General features: G+C 40.0%; 1 protein-coding gene across 2 annotated transcripts; it reads right to left on the reverse strand.

Moving 5' to 3' along the window:
- Positions 1-1,854: 1,854 nt before the first annotated feature.
- Positions 1,855-13,312, reverse strand: c8h15orf40 (chromosome 8 C15orf40 homolog). 2 transcript variants are annotated; one of them, XM_028585589.1, is made up of 4 exons: positions 12,790-13,312; positions 8,757-8,886; positions 5,678-5,805; positions 1,855-2,638 (listed from the first exon to the last, which is right to left on the reverse strand). In XM_028585589.1, the coding sequence occupies exons 1-4, from the start codon at positions 12,808-12,810 to the stop codon at positions 2,549-2,551; spliced, it is 369 nt and encodes a 122-aa protein (XP_028441390.1). In that variant the 5' UTR covers positions 12,811-13,312; the 3' UTR covers positions 1,855-2,548. The 2 variants fall into 2 exon arrangements, with proteins under 2 accessions (XP_028441390.1, XP_028441389.1); XM_028585588.1 differs by having other exon boundaries at positions 8,757-8,889.
- Between the last annotated feature and the right edge of the window lie 7,685 nt (positions 13,313-20,997).

The raw sequence follows: 20,997 nt of genomic DNA on the forward strand, positions 1-20,997 counted from the left end.
TCTCTCTCTCTCTCTCTCTCTCTCTCTCTCTCTCTCTCTCTCTCTCTCTCTAACGCAGGATTTAATCAGTTTAATTGCTGATGTAAATTGCAGTGTTAGTGTCTTTTTTTGTGCATATTATCATTTTTTTTTTTTCAACAAATGATCAGAAATACATTGCAGTAAAATACTATCATTGTAAACAACTGTAGAATTAAATAAAATGCAGTAAGCAATCATTTGGAGCAAATCATGTCATCACTCAAATGTGCGTAAGAGTGCTTTTCAGTGTTGGTAGATTTGGTTCTTAGCTAAGAACAAATCCAAGTTAAGAAAACATTAGTGAATGTCAGAATCTTCCTAAAATGTGCGTAAGAAGGGTTTAAGAACACATTTCTCCGTAAGAACGGTTGGTGAATGAGGCCCATTATATCTAGATTTCATTCATAGTGTAGTCCTTATACAGCCGATCCAGCCGACCCCCATCTGGGAGGTTTGGGTCACTCTTCTTTTTAACCTTTGGGTTGTCTTGCTGGCTCAAAATAGGAAATTGACACTTTTTCTGATATTTTTATACTTTTTTTTTTTTTTTCAATGTTTAGGTCCCGTTTTTTTTGCCTTTTTTTCAATGTTTAGGTCCAGTTTTCTCCTTTTTTTCATTGTTTAGGTCCAGTTTTTTTACTTTTATTCAAGATTTTGGTCAAAACATAGAATGCTTTGCTTTAATGATGACAGTCCAGTTTAGTTTTAGCGTTAGCAGCTAGCACCTAGCCTAATGTGCTCCAGGCTGCCTCCCCCAACTCTCCTTCAGACCCATTTCTGTGTGCCAGGACCTCCTGATTTACACACGAAGCTCTGATTAAAACACATGAAATGTACCAAACTCAGACAGTAACGTAAAAAAACCTTCCCCCCGTCTAGAATGTCATTTCATATATCCATCTGGGGACCCCTCCCACTGCACTGAAGGATCTGAATACTTCCTCCATCACTGACAGGCATCATCAGTAAGACAGCGCCATCTACTGCTCAGCCACAGCTCTGCTTAAATACAGGATATACACAGTACAGGCCAAAAGTTTGGACACACCTTCTCATTCAATGCGTTTCCTTTTTATTTTCATGACTATTTACATTGTAGATTCTCGCTGAAGGCATCAAAACTATGAATGAACACATATGGAATTATGTACTTAACAAAAAAGTGTGAAATAACTGAAAACATGTCTTATATTTTAGATTCTTCAAAGTAGCCACCCTTTGCTTTTTTATTAATAAGGGAAATAATTCCACTAATGAACCCTGACAAAGCACACCTGTGAAGGTAAAACCATTTCAGGTGACTACCTCATGAAGCTCATTGAGAGAACACCAAGGGTTTGCAGAGTTATCAAAAAAAGCAAAGGGTGGCTACTTTGAAGAATCTAAAATATAAGACATGTTTTCAGTTATTTCACACTTTTTTGTTAAGTACATAATTCCATATGTGTTCATTCATAGTTTTGATGCCTTCAGTGAGAATCTACGATGTAAATAGTCATGAAAATAAAATGGAAACACATTCATCAAATTCTTTCTGAATCACGAACAAAGGACTTAAAGTTTGCCGTTATGATTTAGAATAGATATTTATTGTCGTTGTTTTAGGACAAAGAAACACAGTTCAGCGGCTCTTCAGAACTGACAATATAAATGACAAAATATGTAAATATCCAGATAAATAAAAGGGTCAGAATCAAACGGATTCACAATCAGTTTATTGAAAGCCAATGCATCATTCAGAAGTCATTACATACATAACTCAATCCAGTTTTTTTTCAATATTTTTGTCCATTGTTTTTAACTTTTTTCAATGTTTTTTTTTACTTTTTTTTCAGTGTTTAGGTCCTGTTTTTTGACTTTTTTTCAATGTTTTTGTCCAATTTTGTCTACCCATGTGTGTATACGTGTGTCAAAGCGCCCTTCATTTCAATGTCTGTTTGTTTTCACACTAAAACTCTTCACTATATTTTGCAGTTGAAATGAAATGACGGGAAAATCCTCGGTTGGTTCTCAGCGTGGTTCCACCTCCATTCTCCTCTTCTCCTTCCTGTCAGCCTGCAGCCTGTCTGAGCCTCCTCAGCACCTCCTCCTCCTCACTCCTTCCTGTCAGCCTGCAGCCTGTCTGAGCCTCCTCAGCACCTCCTCATCTCCTCCTCCCTCCTTCCTGTCAGCCTGCAGCCTGTCTGAGCCTCCTCAGCACCTCCTCATCTCCTCCCCCCTCCTTCCTGTCAGCCTGCAGCCTGTCTGAGCCTCCTCAGCACCTCCTCATCTCCTCCCCCCTCCTTCCTGTCAGCCTGCAGCCTGTCTGAGCCTCCTCAGCACCTCCTCATCTCCTCCCCCTCCTTCCTGTCAGCCTGCAGCCTGTCTGAGCCTCCTCAGCACCTCCTCCTCCTCACTCCTTCCTGTCAGCCTGCAGCCTGTCTGAGCCTCCTCAGCCCCTCCTCATCTCCTCCCCCCTCCTTCCTGTCAGCCTGCAGCCTGTCTGAGCCTCCTCAGCACCTCCTCATCTCCTCCTCCCTCCTTCCTGTCAGCCTTCAGCCTGTCTGAGCCTCCTCAGCACCTCCTCCGGACTGAGAGAAGAGTCCACTCGGATCAGTTTGTCTCTGGACCTGGAGCCCTGCAGGAGGCAGGAGAGAGGAGGTCAAACAAGGCACGATAAATACTATTAATACAACATGGCTCGGCTGAATTCTGACCCCTCAGTCACACTAGCTACAAGAGACAGAGAGACAGGCTACCGTTCATTTTCAACAGGACAAGAAGTCTAGTTTATGCAAATGCTGAGCGATGGGACAAAGCGACAGCCAATCAGAGTGAAGGCAGCGTGACGTAGGTCAGTGGCTGGAGAAGAAAATAATTCAAGATGGCAGAAAACGCTTCAGGACATCGTTATTTCTGTACATATCTGATACGTTTGGCCATTTATCTCATACATTTTGTTACTTTTATCGAGAAATACAGAACAGGCCAAAAGTTTGGACCCACCTTCTCATTCAATGTGTTTCCTTTTTATTTTCATGACTATTTACATTGTAGATTCTCACTGAAGGCATCAAAACTATGAATGAACACATATGGAATTATGTACTTAACAAAAAAGTGTGAAATAACTGAAAACATGTCTTATATTTTAGATTCTTCAAAGTAGCCACCCTTTGCTTTTTTATTAATAAGGGAAATAATTCCACTAATTAACCCTGACAAAGCACACCTGTGAAGGTAAAACCATTTCAGGTGACTACCTCATGAAGCTCATTGAGAGAACACCAAGGGTTTGCAGAGTTATCAAAAAAAAAAAGCAAAGGGTGACTACTTTGAAGAATCTAAAATATAAGACATGTTTTCAGTTATTTCACACTTTTTTGTTAAGTTCATAATTCCATATGTGTTCATTCATAGTTTTGATGCCTTCAGTGAGAATCTACAATGTAAATAGTCATGAAAATAAAGAAACCCATTGAATGAGAAGGTGTGTCCTAACTTTTGGCCTGTACTGTAAATACTTTTAAATCCAAAAACATCGTTCTTGTGACTTAACGATACCTCTGCAGTAACTTTTAAGACGTGCTTGAAGGTAGCACCGGAGGATTTCGGTTTACTGTTGCCAAGCGACCAGGAGTAGGCTATAGGTACGCACCAGGTGCGCCCATCAAGCGAGTGCCTGTCGCTCTCTTTTGATGCTAATGTGACTGTGGGGTGATCTTTATATACGCTCTACGGTCACTTCAGCCGTAATAATACTAGGGATCCAGGATTGTAGGTCTGTCCTCGACTAAAGAACTTCTTAGTCGACTAACACTTGTAGGATTTAGTCGACTAATCGATTAGTTGATTTAATTGACAGAGCTGTGCGCTTTGAGAGGTGGTTAAGACTAGAAAAGCACAATATAAATGTAGTTAATTAACCATCTGTAAAAACTGAGTTTCTCCACAATTAATCCTGCAAAAGCACCACTTTAAATCTTGTGTTTACCATAAATGTGCTCAGAAGTTTCTTGGAAATGAGTAATTAAGCATGAATAAGCATAAAAAATGACTAATCGACTAAAGAAATCTTAGTCGACTGAGACCAAAACGACTGATTAGTCGACTAAGAGGTGGTAGCCCTACAGGATTGGGCTTCTGATTGGGCTGAATTTTAGGCTTTTCGACTGGGTTGGGTTTCTGCAGAACCTTAGAATTTCTTCCCAGTGAACTGAACCCTACGCTTGCACTACGCGCGCTATGCTGGTCACCGTAAGAAGGCCATTCAAGTCCAGCTACATGTTCAATCTGTTCAATGCTGATTGGTCTGGTGGTGGCGAGGACCCTGAACTATACACAACATGGCCGCTGTTACAACATCTGGTCTGAAACATCTGGAAGAATACGAGTTGTGCACGAAGGAATCTCCAGACAGCAGCCAGAATGCAGCAACTTCAGGTACAGCAAAGGAAGGACAGTCCCTGTTTACTTCATTCATGAGTTTACTGGGTTCATGGACTGAGGATGGGAGGAGGAGGCAGCACAATCTCAACCAGGGGGTTCAGGATTCAGACCAACCCCCAAAATCTGGATTTGGTGCATCCCCTAATAATAATTAAAGACATTCGCACCATAACTTGATGCAGAAATGGCATAAATTGTTGTGTACAAACTCGCCAGAATGCCTTTAAATGAAGTGTTTGACGCTCAAATGTTTCTGTAGGACCTCCCCGAGATATAATGTCCCCCCCTTCTTGCCAAAAGTTGTCTCCTGCCAGTCCTTCCCGAAAAATGCGGAGTTTTTTTGTGATTGTTGCGGGGCAAAAATCCTTGATTATGTGGCACGTTTTCTTAAAAAATGCGATGGAAAATGCTCTATATGATATTCATGCAATTTTATCCGATGAAATTGCGAAAACTGCAGTTTGATGAAAAGGAGAGAAAAATGCGATCTCCCCCCAAACACCCTGCTTTTCGATAATGTTCATGTCACGTAATTACATCACTTCATAATGTTCCCATGGCAACAGGGGAAACTGGCTGCTCTTGTGTGAAGTAAACGCAACATTTTTCAACTTTCTGCTGAGATATATTATCGGACTTTTTTGCAACCAAAATGAGGGGATTATGACATCATGCCAGCCCCGCATATTTTGCGCGGAATTCGGCAATTTACTAGGGCTGCTCCCTCTTAGTGGATTAGTCGACTAATCGGTGGTTCTGGTCTTAGTCAGCTTAGATCTCTTTAGTCCATTAGTCATGTCTGATGCTGTTTTTCATGCTGAATGACTTATTTCCAAGAAACGTACGAGCACATCTCTGGTAAACACAAGAATTAAGGGTTGACATTTTACCTAACAGATATCACCGTGAAACCTACTTGGATTACTTTCATTAAGGCAGTTATTTGTTGTATTAAAACGTTTTCTGAAATGTTGTGTTTAAATATGCAAAGGAGGCGTAATCTTATTCAATATATGCATCCTTTAGCATGACTCTTTGTGGAGAAACTCAGATTTACAGATCTGTCGATTAAATCAACTAAGCCCTACAAATTATGCGGCGAAAGTGCGGTGTATTTGGAAAAATGCGGATTTTGGCTGATTATGCGTTGAATTATGCGATGGCATAATCACATTTTTCTGGAGGGACAGGAAGTGGATGTGACTGAATGAAAGTATTAGTAGGGAACCTTGTCAAGAGATATGTGACTTTTCTTGAGCTCCAGGACTTGAGCCAGGAAGCGGACGAGCTCCGTGTTCGCCTCTCCGTCTGTCGGAGGCGCCGCGATGGCGACTCCCACCGCCTCTGCAGAAACCTCTGCAACAGAAGACGAAGAGGAGGAGGAGGAGGAGGAGGAGGAGGAGATGGTAAAGGCATCTTCCAGTTGATCATAACAACAGTCTGGTCATTACAAACGGTGTGATGGTGACCTGGGGCTAGGGCTGCAAAAGGAATCGCAATTTTAATCAAAATCGCAATATGTGTTCTAACAACAGAGTGAAAAAAATGGTAATTTCCCCACTAGGGATCAATAAAATGCATAAATTATTATTATTATTATTATTATTATTATTATAATAGAGAGATGGGGAATCGAGTCTGAGACTCGGACTCAAGTTGCACTTAAGTTGCACAAACAGCTGACTTCAGACTTGACTTGGACTCGAGCTTAGAGACTTGTTAAACAACCTGTTTTCATGCAGTTATTTATTTTTAAATCTAAATTCACTCATGTTTTATTGGCGCATATACGTTGGGAAACGTGCGACAAGCTGCATGTCCCCTGTCCCTCAAACTCTGAACACTGAAGAATGTAATGCATGATGAGGTCGGGCTTTACAACCGGCTAGTAACGCAGACAAACACGTGTTCTTTGGTGCAGATACCAGAGATACAGGACATGCTATGATACTGGACTGTATGGATGGAGATACAGGACATGCTATGATACATGTTCTGACCTCTCTAAAGTAAATTAAGAAAGAGTTTGGTTTTTAACATAATTGTGTGTACAGCACCGCCCCCTTTTGGCCAACCGGCAACAGTAGTTTTAGTTTAAGTTTCACTTCAGTTGTAAATTTCCATCAGATGTTAATTGAGTGTGCTGCAGAGCAGGGTGCTAGTGTTGTTTTCTCCTGCTGCATTATTTCTTCTCACATTGTTGCCTTGGATACTATTTGTCCGTAAGTACTGTACATGTTACTAAACATTTTTTAAAAGTAATTGCACTTGGCTTATCTTTGGTTTATTGGAGTTTTCTAATGTCAAATCACTAAATTGATAGTTAACATGGCTACGATGTTTGGCTATCTGTATTAGTTTAATCTCATTTCTGTTTGTCTTTTGCTCTTTGTTACAGTTTTACAGTATAATGAGGAAAGTAAAGTTTCTTCATTGAACCTCAAGAAAAGTTATGCCTTGTGTCTTTTTTGGAGAACTTTACACTGTTAGCTAACTGTCGAGTTTTGAAGAAGCAACTCATTACAAGGACAGTATAATACTGGACTGTATAGATGGAGATACAGGACATGCTATGAATTCACAAGATTGAACAATACAGTGCTAGGGACAGATCAGATGGACAGAGACTTAAGACTTGACTTGGACTTCCAAAAAATGACTTGTGAACTAGGTCTGTCCTCGACTTAAGAACTTCTTAGTCGACTAACACTTGTAGGATTTAGTCGACTAATCGATTAGTTGATTTAATTGACAGAGCTGTGCTCTTTGAGAGGTGGTTAAGACTAGAAAAGCACAATATAAATGTAGTTAATTAACCATCTGTAAAACTGAGTTTCTCCACAATTAATCCTGCAAAAGCACCACTTTAAATCTTGTGTTTACCAGAAATGTTTCTTGGAAATGAGTAATCAAGCATGAATAAGCATAAAAAATGACTAATCGACTAAAGAAATCTTAGTCGACTGAGACCAAAATGACGGTGGCAGCCCTATTGTGAACATCTCTGGTATTATCTGGACTAGTTGATATGTTGGAGCAGCCCTACCTGGTATTATCTGGACTAGTTGATATGTTGGAGCAGCCCTACCTGGTATTATCTGGACTAGTTGATATGTTGGAGCAGCCCTACCTGGTATTATCTGGACTAGTTGATATGTTGGAGCAGCCCTACCTGGTATTATCTGGACTAGTTGATATGTTGGAGCAGCCCTACCTGGTATTATCTGGACTAGTTGATATGTTGGAGCAGCCCTACCTGGTATTATCTGGACTAGTTGATATGTTGGAGCAGCCCTACCTGGTATTATCTGGACTAGTTGATATGTTGGAGCAGCCCTACCTGGTATTATCTGGACTAGTTGATATGTTGGAGCAGCCCTACCTGGTATTATCTGGACTAGTTGATATGTTGGAGCAGCCCTACCTGGTATTATCTGGACTAGTTGATATGTTGGAGCAGCCCTACCTGGTATTATCTGGACTAGTTGATATGTTGGAGCAGCCCTACCTGGTATTATCTGGACTAGTTGATATGTTGGAGCAGCCCTACCTGGTATTATCTGGACTAGTTGATATGTTGGAGCAGCCCTACCTGGTATTATCTGGACTAGTTGATATGTTGGAGCAGCCCTACCTGGTATTATCTGGACTAGTTGATATGTTGGAGCAGCCCTACCTGGTATTATCTGGACTAGTTGATATGTTGGAGCAGCCCTACCTGGTATTATCTGGACTAGTTGATATGTTGGAGCAGCCCTACCTGGTATTATCTGGACTAGTTGATATGTTGGAGCAGCCCTACCTGGTATTATCTGGACTAGTTGATATGTTGGAGCAGCCCTACCTGGTATTATCTGGACTAGTTGATATGTTGGAGCAGCCCTACCTGGTATTATCTGGACTAGTTGATATGTTGGAGCAGCCCTACCTGGTATTATCTGGACTAGTTGATATGTTGGAGCAGCCCTACCTGGTATTATCTGGACTAGTTGATATGTTGGAGCAGCCCTACCTGGTATTATCTGGACTAGTTGATATGTTGGAGCAGCCCTACCTGGTATTATCTGGACTAGTTGATATGTTGGAGCAGCCCTACCTGGTATTATCTGGACTAGTTGATATGTTGGAGCAGCCCTACCTGGTATTATCTGGACTAGTTGATATGTTGGAGCAGCCCTTACCTGGTATTATCTGGACTAGTTGATATGTTGGAGCAGCCCTACCTGGTATTATCTGGACTAGTTGATATGTTGGAGCAGCCCTACCTGGTATTATCTGGACTAGTTGATATGTTGGAGCAGCCTTACCTGTGATGGCGCTGTGTTTGGAGCCGGGCTTGGCGTGCACCGTTACCGTGACAGCTCCGCTTTTGTCTCGAGCCACCGGACCAGAAGCTTCCGCCTGCGCTGCTCCGCCGGCGGCCGGCTGCCCTTTGACCTGCTGCAACACCATGGAGAGTAACTAAGTACATGTACTCCAGTACTGTACTTAAGTACCAAATGTTGAGGTACTTGTACTTTACTTGAGTCTTTTCTTTTCATGTCACTTTCTACTTCTACTCCGCTACATTCATCTGATACAGCTTTAGTTACTAGTTACTTTAGTTACTCCGCTACATTCATCTGTTCCAGCTTTAGTTACTAGTTACTTTAGTTACTCCGCTACATTCATCTGTTCCAGCTTTAGTTACTAGTTACTTTAGTTACTCCGCTACATTCACCTGTTCCAGCTTTAGTTACTAGTTACTTTAGTTACTCCGCTACATTCATCTGTTCCAGCTTTAGTTACTAGTTACTTTAGTTACTCCGCTACATTCATCTGTTCCAGCTTTAGTTACTAGTTACTTTAGTTACTCCGCTACATTCATCTGTTCCAGCTTTAGTTACTAGTTACTTTAGTTACTCCGCTACATTCACCTGTTACAGCTTTAGTTACTAGTTACTTTAGTTACTCCGCTACATTCATCTGTTCCAGCTTTAGTTACTAGTTACTTTAGTTACTCCGCTACATTCATCTGTTCCAGCTTTAGTTACTAGTTACTTTAGTTACTCCGCTACATTCACCTGTTCCAGCTTTAGTTACTAGTTACTTTAGTTACTCCGCTACATTCATCTGTTACAGCTTTAGTTACTAGTTACTTTAGTTACTCCGCTACATTCATCTGTTACAGCTTTAGTTACTAGTTACTTTAGTTACTCCGCTACATTCATCTGTTACAGCTTTAGTTACTAGTTACTTTAGTTACTCCGCTACATTCACCTGTTACAGCTTTAGTTACTAGTTACTTTAGTTACTCCACTACATTCATCTGTTACAGCTTTAGTTACTAGTTACTTTAGTTACTCCGCTACATTCATCTGTTCCAGCTTTAGTTACTAGTTACTTTAGTTACTCCGCTACATTCATCTGTTCCAGCTTTAGTTACTAGTTACTTTAGTTACTCCGCTACATTCACCTGTTCCAGCTTTAGTTACTAGTTACTTTAGTTACTCCGCTACATTCATCTGTTACAGCTTTAGTTACTAGTTACTTTAGTTACTCCGCTACATTCACCTGTTCCAGCTTTAGTTACTAGTTACTTTAGTTACTCCGCTACATTCATCTGTTCCAGCTTTAGTTACTAGTTACTTTAGTTACTCCGCTACATTCATCTGTTCCAGCTTTAGTTACTAGTTACTTTAGTTACTCCGCTACATTCATCTGTTCCAGCTTTAGTTACTAGTTACTTTAGTTACTCCGCTACATTCACCTGTTCCAGCTTTAGTTACTAGTTACTTTAGTTACTCCACTACATTCATCTGTTACAGCTTTAGTTACTAGTTACTTTAGTTACTCCGCTACATTCATCTGTTACAGCTTTAGTTACTAGTTACTTTAGTTACTCCGCTACATTCATCTGTTACAGCTTTAGTTACTAGTTACTTTAGTTACTCCGCTACATTCACCTGTTCCAGCTTTAGTTACTAGTTACTTTAGTTACTCCGCTACATTCACCTGTTCCAGCTTTAGTTACTAGTTACTTTAGTTACTCCGCTACATTCACCTGTTACAGCTTTAGTTACTAGTTACTTTAGTTACTCCGCTACATTCACCTGTTCCAGCTTTAGTTACTTTAGTTACTCCGCTACATTCATCTGTTCCAGCTTTAGTTACTAGTTACTTTAGTTACTCCGCTACATTCATCTGTTACAGCTTTAGTTACTAGTTACTTTAGTTACTCCGCTACATTCATCTGTTACAGCTTTAGTTACTAGTTACTTTAGTTACTCCGCTACATTCATCTGTTACAGCTTTAGTTACTAGTTACTTTAGTTACTCCGCTACATTCACCTGTTCCAGCTTTAGTTACTAGTTACTTTAGTTACTCCGCTACATTCATCTGTTACAGCTTTAGTTACTAGTTACTTTAGTTACTCCGCTACATTCACCTGTTCCAGCTTTAGTTACTTTAGTTACTCCGCTACATTCATCTGTTACAGCTTTAGTTACTAGTTACTTTAGTTACTCCGCTACATTCACCTGTTCCAGCTTTAGTTACTTTAGTTACTCCGCTACATTCATCTGTTACAGCTTTAGTTACTAGTTACTTTAGTTACTCCGCTACATTCATCTGTTACAGCTTTAGTTACTAGTTACTTTAGTTACTCCGCTACATTCATCTGTTACAGCTTTAGTTACTAGTTACTTTAGTTACTCCGCTACATTCCTCTGTTACAGCTTTAGTTACTAGTTACTTTAGTTACTCCGCTACATTCACCTGTTCCAGCTTTAGTTACTAGTTACTTTAGTTACTCCGCTACATTCACCTGTTCCAGCTTTAGTTACTAGTTACTTTAGTTACTCCACTACATTCATCTGTTACAGCTTTAGTTACTAGTTACTTTAGTTACTCCGCTACATTCATCTGTTACAGCTTTAGTTACTAGTTACTTTAGTTACTCCGCTACATTCACCTGTTCCAGCTTTAGTTACTAGTTACTTTAGTTACTCCGCTACATTCACCTGTTCCAGCTTTAGTTACTAGTTACTTTAGTTACTCCGCTACATTCACCTGTTACAGCTTTAGTTACTAGTTACTTTAGTTACTCCGCTACATTCACCTGTTCCAGCTTTAGTTACTTTAGTTACTCCGCTACATTCATCTGTTACAGCTTTAGTTACTAGTTACTTTAGTTACTCCGCTACATTCATCTGTTACAGCTTTAGTTACTAGTTACTTTAGTTACTCCGCTACATTCCTCTGTTACAGCTTTAGTTACTAGTTACTTTAGTTACTCCGCTACATTCATCTGTTACAGCTTTAGTTACTAGTTACTTTAGTTACTCCGCTACATTCGTCTGTTACAGCTTTAGTTACTAGTTACTTTAGTTACTCCGCTACATTCGTCTGTTCCAGCTTTAGTTACTAGTTACTTTAGTTACTCCGCTACATTCCTCTGTTACAGCTTTAGTTACTAGTTACTTTAGTTACTCCGCTACATTCATCTGTTACAGCTTTAGTTACTAGTTACTTTAAACACACAACTGTCTGTCTGTGTGTGTGTGTGTGTGTGTGTGTGTGTGTGTGTGTGTGTGTGTGTGTGTGTGTCTGTGTCTGTGTGTGCCTCTGTGTCTGTGTGTGTGTAGACCATTAAACACACAACTGTTTGGATCCGTAGTAACGTTTTCACTGCAGGACTTTAACTTGTACCAGAGTATTATAACAGTGTGGTATTAGTACTTTTACTGCAGTAAATACTTCTTCCAGCGCTGATGGAGAGTTAGTTATATTTTGAGTCTGAGGGAAGTACATTTCCAGAATATGGTATTAGTATTTTTACAGTATGTAGGTAAAACAACTGAGTAAGGTTACTTCCCCTCTGAATATATATTCCTCTGAGATGTAGCTGGAGGATTTAACGTTACAAATACACAGTAAAGTTGCAGATTAACGAAGTATTTAAACCTCCGTCAGTCCTCTTGTTTACAAAAACTTTTTATATCAGAACTATGACAAAAGAACGTTGAAAAAAAGTGAAAAATGTTTGAAAAAGCTACAAAAGATTTTTTATTTTATTTTTAAACGCTGAAAAAAAGTGACCAAAGAAAATCGGAAAAAGCGACAAAAGAAATGATCAAAAACATCGCCAAAGGTGACAAAAAAATTGTAAAAAAGTGAGAAAAAAAAAACATCATTAAAAAACGCAAACATTTTTTGAATTAAATCGACAAAAACGTTGAGAAAAGTGTAGAAAAAGAACAACAAAATGTTGAAATTTCGACCCAGAAAAACACAAAGTTAGTATCCTACTGTGTAAATGGACTTAAATTAATGTACATAATAACTCTCTAATAACTCACCGCTTTCTGTTTTTTGGGCATTTCTCCGTTTCTGTTTCTGGAGAGACTTCTTCTTATTTCCCGCTGAGCACCGGGAAGAGGAGGCAGTCTGCCCCGAGAGAGACCGGTTAACAGAAGCTGAGCACCGGGCAGAGGAGGCAGTCTGGCCCGGGAGAGACCGGTTAACAGACGCTGAGCACCGGGCAGAGGAGGCAGTCTGGCCCGGGAGAGACCGATTAACAGACGCTGAGCACCGGGCAGAGGAGGCAGTCTGGCCCGGGAGAGACCGATTAACAGACGCTGAGCACCGGGCAAAGGAGGCAGTCTGGCCCGGGAGAGACCGGTTAACGGACGCTGAGCACCGGAGCGAGGTCGGATAAACGGTTCAACGGTTTTAAACGGTTTAACGTTGACTGAAAAGATTTATTTAACCTTAAAAACATCCAAATAGTTAAACTTGACGGGAAAAACATCCACCTGATTCCTGTTAGCTGTTAGCTTCGGCAGGGCGCAGAACTGCTAACAATGTAAACATCAAGACTTCCGCTTTTCAGAATAATTTACTTCCGGTACTTTTCATAATAAAAGCCCCAATGACAATCATGCCCGCAAAGTTTTTTTAAATACTTTATTGCAATGTTCTTTCACCCTCTTCTAGATAACCTGTAACATCTGAGTCCATTGCGCATTTTCTTTTAGTTTTTAAACATGTAAATGTAAATTAAAAGCTGCAAAACTCAATCAAAACACAACAAGACAAACAGAACCTGCAACTTTTGTTTTTTTTAAGATTATTTTTTGGGGCTTTTTCCACCTTTTATTGACAGGACAGGTAGGTGAGAAAGGGGAGAGAGAGAGATGGGGGAGAAGACATGCAGGAAATCATCACAGGTCGGACTCGAACCCTAGACCTCTGCATCAAGGCATAAACCTCCAAGTATATGTGCGCCTGCTCCACCCACTGAACCAACCCGGCCACCCTGCAATGTTTTTTAATGGTAATTTTGTCCCTGATTCTGATTCGTTTTTTACAGTATATATAAATGGACCAATAGACCCCGTGTCTCTGGAGACCAGTGAAGGGTATTAGAAGCACTTTTCCGGGGAGCTCTTGCTTTACTGCGCAGCCTCCAACTGAGAGAGACAACGTAGATGTGACGTGAGCAACATGTCTGAAAGTGTGAAGTCTTCTGGTAGCTGTGCCGAGAGAAATCTCAATCATTCCCAATCTTACAGAGACGGAGAGTGTAGGTATATGTAAGGTGATAACATAGACACAGGCTAATTACTGATCACTAACATGCTAGTTAACATCAGTAATTACTGATCACTAACATGCTAGTTAACATTAGTAATTACTGATCACTAACATGCTAGTTAACATCAGTAATTACTGATCACTAACATGCTAGTTAACATTAGTGATTACTGATCACTAACATGCTGGTTAACATTAGTAATTACTGATCACTAACATGCTAGTTAACATTAGTAATTACTGATCACTAACATGCTAGTTAACATTAGTAATTACTGATCACTAACATGCTAGTTAACATTAGTAATTAAACCTAAACAGCTAATGGAAGTCCAAACTGCCTGTGAGCTTCTCCTGTACTATACGGTAATTCCTCTACTGTGTGACAGTAAGTCTCGTGGTTATGACCCAATCGTTAGCCTATTGTTATAAAAGCGTCTGCTACGGAGCCATAACGTGAGCTACAAGGTAATGGAGCCTTTTATACATTGTCGTGTTTCTTTAGAAATAAACAACGGACGAATAGAGTCTTTAAACGCTTCAGATGTAAAGTTATTCTCTGTCAAAGTGACGTCAGAATGAATGGGAGTCAATGGGATTCTAACGGGAGGTGATGGCTAGGTAGCATCAAAATGGCGCCATAGGAGAGTTTGAGTTCTGAAGCGAAGTACCCTGTTCTGCTGAGTCCCTCAGGTGGTCTGAGCAGGTTTGTTGTTCCCAGAACAAAGTGAGGCAGCATTTAGTTTTTCTGAGGAACAAACTCCCTGAAAACCTGAGATTGCTGAAGACATCGTAAACTGAAACTTTCTCATAAATTCGGTAGATCTTTTTACAACGGGGATTATCAAAACTGGGCTTTTTCAATGTTTTAGTTCCTATTCAATGTTTTTCCCGCTTTTGTCTGAGTTTTGTTTTCAACATTTTAGTTTATTTTTCCCAGTTTTTGTGGCCTTTTTCTGAGTTATGTGACCTTTTATTAAAAAAATATATATATATATATGGTTTAGCTGTAGTTTAAGTGTGTGTGGCAGCTGGGAGTGTCTGCAGGCGCGGACTGCCCTCCTCTCCAAAACCATCCCATTCATTAAAGCACGTTTACGGCCTGCAGACAGTCTGAGGGAGCCAGCCAGGCGCTTGCTGTACTCGTTTTACATGATCCCAGAGAATAAGTACCTGATCCCAGAGAATAAGTACCTGATCCCAGAGAATAAGTACCTGATCCCAGAGAATAAGTACCTGATCCCAGGGAATAAGTACCTGATCCCAGGGAATAAGTACCTGATCCCAGGGAATAAGTGGAGTAAGACACCTGAAAGGCTTCGATGGAGAGCAGCCAGAACCAGGAGGCAGAGGACGGCTCGTACCTGTGGTGAGAACGATTCAGAGGCTTTAGTTTGCTCCGTGCTTGTTTGCATCTGCTCTGGAGGCTGTTTTCCATGTCGTGAAGCATGCCATAAAACTGGAAGCAGTCCAGTCTTACATTCCTGCTGCTACGTTCGTGTCGGTGTTGGTGAGGGACAGGCTGAGACGTGGCAGAGACGCTGGGAACACAGAGGACCACTGCTGTTTTTAAGCCTTGTGTTGTTTTTCAAAGTTGTTTATATCAGAAATATTGGTTTCTTTGAACCAAAATGCCCAAATATAACATGGATGTACGCAGGGTTCAAAATTAGCACCGTTTACCAGCTAAATTCTGGTTAAATATGCAAGTGGTTGGTAGATTTGCATCACTCACCATCCAAAAAAAACCCCAATGGTAATGTATTGAGTGGCTGGTAATATTTGAACATTCACTAGCCATTTGGCTGGTAGACGAAAAAGTTAATTTTGAAGCCATGGTTCTTTTGCAGGTAAAATTAACGAATACTTTCATTTAATTTTTGAAAAACATGTTTCAAATGGTTTTAAAAACAATATCCTGACTAAACTTTGACATAAAGCAGTCTGTAATCCACTCAACATCCTTTGGTTTTACCTATTAGTCAAAATAATTAATAATTTCTGCCTTTTTAACTCAAAAAATTTGGTATAATGTCATATAAATTATGTTTATTGACGATGAGTTTAAAACAAAACATTGAAAGAAGTGACAAAAACGTTTTAAAAAGTGTCAATAGCATAAAAAAAGAGCCAAAAATGCTGAAAAAAGCACCAAAAATTCAATGTCACTTTTGACCTGGATAGACAACCAGTTCATGGTCAAAGGGAAGACAACACTAAATGTTAAAAAGTCTGACTATGTGCACTTTAAACCTCCTCACCTGGGCTGCAAGGGCATCACTTTGGGTTCAACATTTGGGGTGTTGGAGTTGAGATCTCTGCTTTTGAGCAAAAATTGAAATTTTGAATGTCAAACGCTTCATTTTCTGGATTCTGGTGAATATTTCTGCAAAAAATTGTGCCTTTTCTGCATCAATTTATGGTGGTTCTTTGCAGGTAAAATGAATGATTACTTTTATTGAATTTTTGAAAAACATGTTTAAATGGTTTTAAAAACAATATCCTGACTAAACTTTAACATAAAGCAGTCTGTAATCCACTCAACATCCTTTGATCTTACATATTAGTCAAAATAATTAACTTTTTAACTCAAAAATGGTATAATGTCATATAAAATAGGTTTACTGACCAAGAATTTAAAACAAAACATTGAAAAAAGTATCAAAAGCATTAAAAAAGAGCCAAAAATGCTGAAAAAAGAACCAGAAATTCAATGTCACTTTTGACCTGGATAGACAACCAGTTCATGGTCAAAGCGAAGACAACACTCATGTTAAAAAGTCTGACTGTGTGCACTTTAAACCTCCTCACCTGGGCTGCAAGGGCCTCACTTTGGGTTCAACATTTGGGGCATTGGAGTTGAGATCTCCACTTTTGAGCAAAAAGTTTAATTTTGAATGTCAAACGCTTCATTTTGTTGAATTTTTCTGCAACAATTTATGGTGCAAATGTCTTTATTTATGTAAAGGAAGTTCTAAAAGTTTTTTTGGGGGTGGGCTGCGCTGGCCAGTTTTATCGAGTAGAAACATCAATTCATTCCCCCATTTCAATTTGCAACTCAAAACACAGACTCTGGTACTGTAGTTCAGTCCTACCAGACTCTGGTATGCTAATACTGTATCTGAAGTCTCTTTTATATAGACCTTAGTGGTCCCCTAATACTGTATCTGAAGTCTCTTTTATATAGACCTTAGTGGTCCCCTAATACTGTATCTGAAGTCTCTTTTATATAGACCTTAGTGGTCCCTTAATACTGTATCTGAAGTCTCTTTTATATAGACCTTAGTGGTCCCCTAATACTGTATCTGAAGTCTCTTTTATATAGACCTTAGTGGTCCCCTAATACTGTATCTGAAGTCTCTTTTATATAGACCTTAGTGGTCCCCTAATACTGTATCTGAAGTCTCTTTTATATAGACCTTAGTGGTCCCCTAATACTGTATCTGAAGTCTCTTTTATATAGACCTTAGTGGTCCCCTAATACTGTATCTGAAGTCTCTTTTATATAGACCTTAGTGGTCCCCTAATACTGTATCTGAAGTCTCTTTTATATAGACCTTAGTGGTCCCTTAATACTGTATCTGAAGTCTCTTTTATATAGACCTTAGTGGTCCCTTAATACTGTATCTGAAGTCTCTTTTATACAGGCCTTAAAACTGCATCACAATTAATTTTGTTCTCTGAACCAGTTGTAATATTAATACGTTTACATGGTTCCATCCCTACTGTTGTTAGTTTTCAGTGGTTAAACGTGGGATAGTTGTGTACTAAAGGATTTATTTAAAGTTTATGAGTGAAATGTTTCTGTGTCTGCAGCTTCCAGAGAACTCCGTCTCTCAGACGCAAATGGAGGAAACGTTACGGTGGTCTGGACGGCAACAAACTGCTGGAGCCCAATAAAGACCCAGACATGAGAGGTATGTGTGTGTGTGTGTGTCTGTGTGTGTGACTCTGTTTGTGTGTGTGACTTTGTGTGTGTGTGTGTGTGTATGGGTGACTGTGTGTGTGTGTGTGTGTGAGAGTGAGTGAGACTGTTTCAGTGTGTGTGTGTGTGTGTGTGTGTGTGTGTGTGTGTGTGTGTGTGTGTGTCTCTGTGTGTGTGTGTGTGTGTGTGTGTGTGTGTGACTCTGTGTGAAAATATGCTGCGTGTCACTGGTCCATGAGTTGTGTCTAGTATTGTAGTATTTGTGTCCCTGTACTATTTTTCTCTATGTGGACATAAATAAATGGTTAAAATGTGTTTGTGTGTGTGTGTGACTCTGTGTGTGTATATGTGTGTGAATGCGTGCATGTGTGTGTATGACTCTGTGTGTGTGTGTGTGTGACTGTGTGTTTGTGACTGTATGTGTGTGTGTATGACTGTGTGTGTGACTGTGTGTATATGACTGTGTGTGTGTGTGTGTGTGTATATGACAGTGTGTGACTCTGTGTGTGTGTGTGACTGGTGTTTGTGCCTGTGTGTGTGTGTGTATGACTGTGTGTTTGTGCCTGTGTGTGTGTGTGTGTATGACTGTGTGTGTGTGTGTGTGTATGTATGACTGTGTGTGTGTGTGTGTGTGTGTGTGTGTGTATGTATGACTGTGTGTTTGTGCCTGTGTGTGTGTGTGTGTATGTATGACTGTGTGTGTGTGTGTGTGTGTGTGTGTGTGTGTGTGTGTGTGTGTGTGTGTAACACCCTATCATTAGTGGTCTGTAGAGGAACCTTTAGTGGAGTCTGCTCATATCTAAATGAAGTTTCTGCCCACTCGTCACCACAGAGCTGCTGACTGGCTCGCAATCTATTTTTCTACCTTTTTATTTTCCCACAATGTGATCTGAACTCTAACAACAGCAAACAACTGGTCTGCACTGATGCTCTGCATATTTAAACTATTTCTATTTTACACCACTGTTGAAAGGTTTGTCCCAAAGTTAGATTGTGTCCAGTCAGATGTGTTCAGGACTGCTCTATATGTCTGAATACCTTTTAGTTTTGTTGAAAGTCTTATTTACAAATAGATGTTCTTTAGTTCTGAACATGGAGAATAGTTCACCCAGACCGACAACTGAAAGGGCAGAATGAGAGAAAGATCCCTCTGAGAAACAGATGAATAAGAAAGAGAATAAATCAGCAGTCAATGGTTGAAGTGCCCATATTATGAAAAACCCATTTTTTCTGGGGATTTGGGGAGTTATTTTGTGTCTCTGGTGCTTCCACACGCATACACACTTTGAAATAAACCCATCCATGGTGTTCTGAGTGAGATCTGGTTTCTGAATGTGTCCTGCCTTCATTCTCCTGGTGAGTTGGTCAAAATCTGCACGGCTTTCTACGGCACTAGTCGAAACGAGCTGGCTAACCACAACTGTTAGCATGCTAGCGTTAGCATGCTAGCGTCAGCATGCTAGCGTTAGCATGCTACCTCGTTCTCAATAGCTAAGATCTGCTACAACACACACTAGTTCACCATAATCTACCAAAAGAACTACTTCCATGTGCTCCCTGGTTTAGAAGAAGTCTCCCAGCTGATCCTGCCTTGGAACTGACTGAAGTTGGAGAAACAGCCTTTCTTTTACTGTCTATGGAGCTAGCTGACATGATCTACATCTGCGCTACTGCAATCAAAGATAGTACAGAAGAAGAAGATGAAAAGAGGTCTCACTCTGTAGCTAAAACAGAAACCATGTGAAAAGAGGAGCTGCAGCAGTGAGAGAGAGCTGTGCAGTACAACAACAATATGGTGTTTTTTGATAATTAAACCATGTAAACCTATTCTGGTACAACCTTAAAATACAATTATGAACCTGAAAATGAGCATCATATTGGCGCTTTAAATAAACTATAAGCTCAGCATCAAAATGTGTGCAGTGTTAAAGGAACACGCCGACTTATTGGGACTTCAGCTTATTCACTGCATCCCCCAGAGTTAGATAACTACTCTCTGTTCCTCACGTGCTGCGAGCATATCCCTCCGCCCAAGGAGCAGAGAGTAGCAGTGCTTCAGCCTTCTGAGGATATAGTTCCCAGTATGTATACATTAGAAGATGGCTGTGTGTCATGTGACCTTGTTATTTGTACACTGTTGAGAGTAGATGTAGATGAGTAGTCTTGAGCAGGTGTAGACACTCAGAATGAGTCAAAGATGGGATTTTATTTTGACTTTCCCCAATTAAGGCCCACAGGCAAAAACGTGCAAATAAAAATTAACAAAACAATTAAGGAAAACAGAAAAATATATACTTTCAAGGAAATAATAAATTGGGAGTCAAAACAATAAGATAATTATAAACATACAACTGTTCACTAATTGGACCTTAAATCAAGTCACCACTCTGAGGACCTCCAGCAGACTTAGGTTCTTCTCCCTCAGGTGTTCTCAAACTCCGTCTTCAACGAATCCTACTGCTAGGCTATATAGCCTGAAGCCCCGCCCCTCAAATTGGAACATACCAACAAAATACTATGCAGGGGTGGCTCAGGTGAATAGACAGTCACGGCTCTATACAGCCAACATTAATATATCTAAGATGCTAGACAGTTACAGCATGTAATTTATATAATTGAAATTGCAATTAGCCACAGCCACAAGACATCTTGTTGGCTGTAAATTGTAATACCTAAAATGCCGGTTAACTTCCTGTTACCCCGGAAGTCCTGGACCCATTTAAACCCAAGGATCACGGCAAACTTTCCCTTAGAACAAAGAGAGCACATGCTGGTAAGACAAAAATCATGTTCCCCTCTACTAGCTTTTAAACTCAATAAACAAACATTAGTTAACAAAGACATAAGTGTTGCATGATTATTATAACTGGTGATGTTTGTGACAATCTGTACGGTTTTAAACAATAGACAATGATGTATAGATGAATTTAGCTACAGAAAATTACCGCAGTATTAGATGTTAAATATGTGCACAAAACTACAGGATTACTGTGGGGAATTTGATGAATGGCTAGTTTAACAGAGGATTCGAAACCAGTATAAGTAA

The sequence above is a fragment of the Perca flavescens genome, chromosome 8 (genome assembly GCF_004354835.1).
Source record: "Perca flavescens isolate YP-PL-M2 chromosome 8, PFLA_1.0, whole genome shotgun sequence".
Lineage (NCBI taxonomy): Eukaryota > Metazoa > Chordata > Actinopteri > Perciformes > Percidae > Perca > Perca flavescens.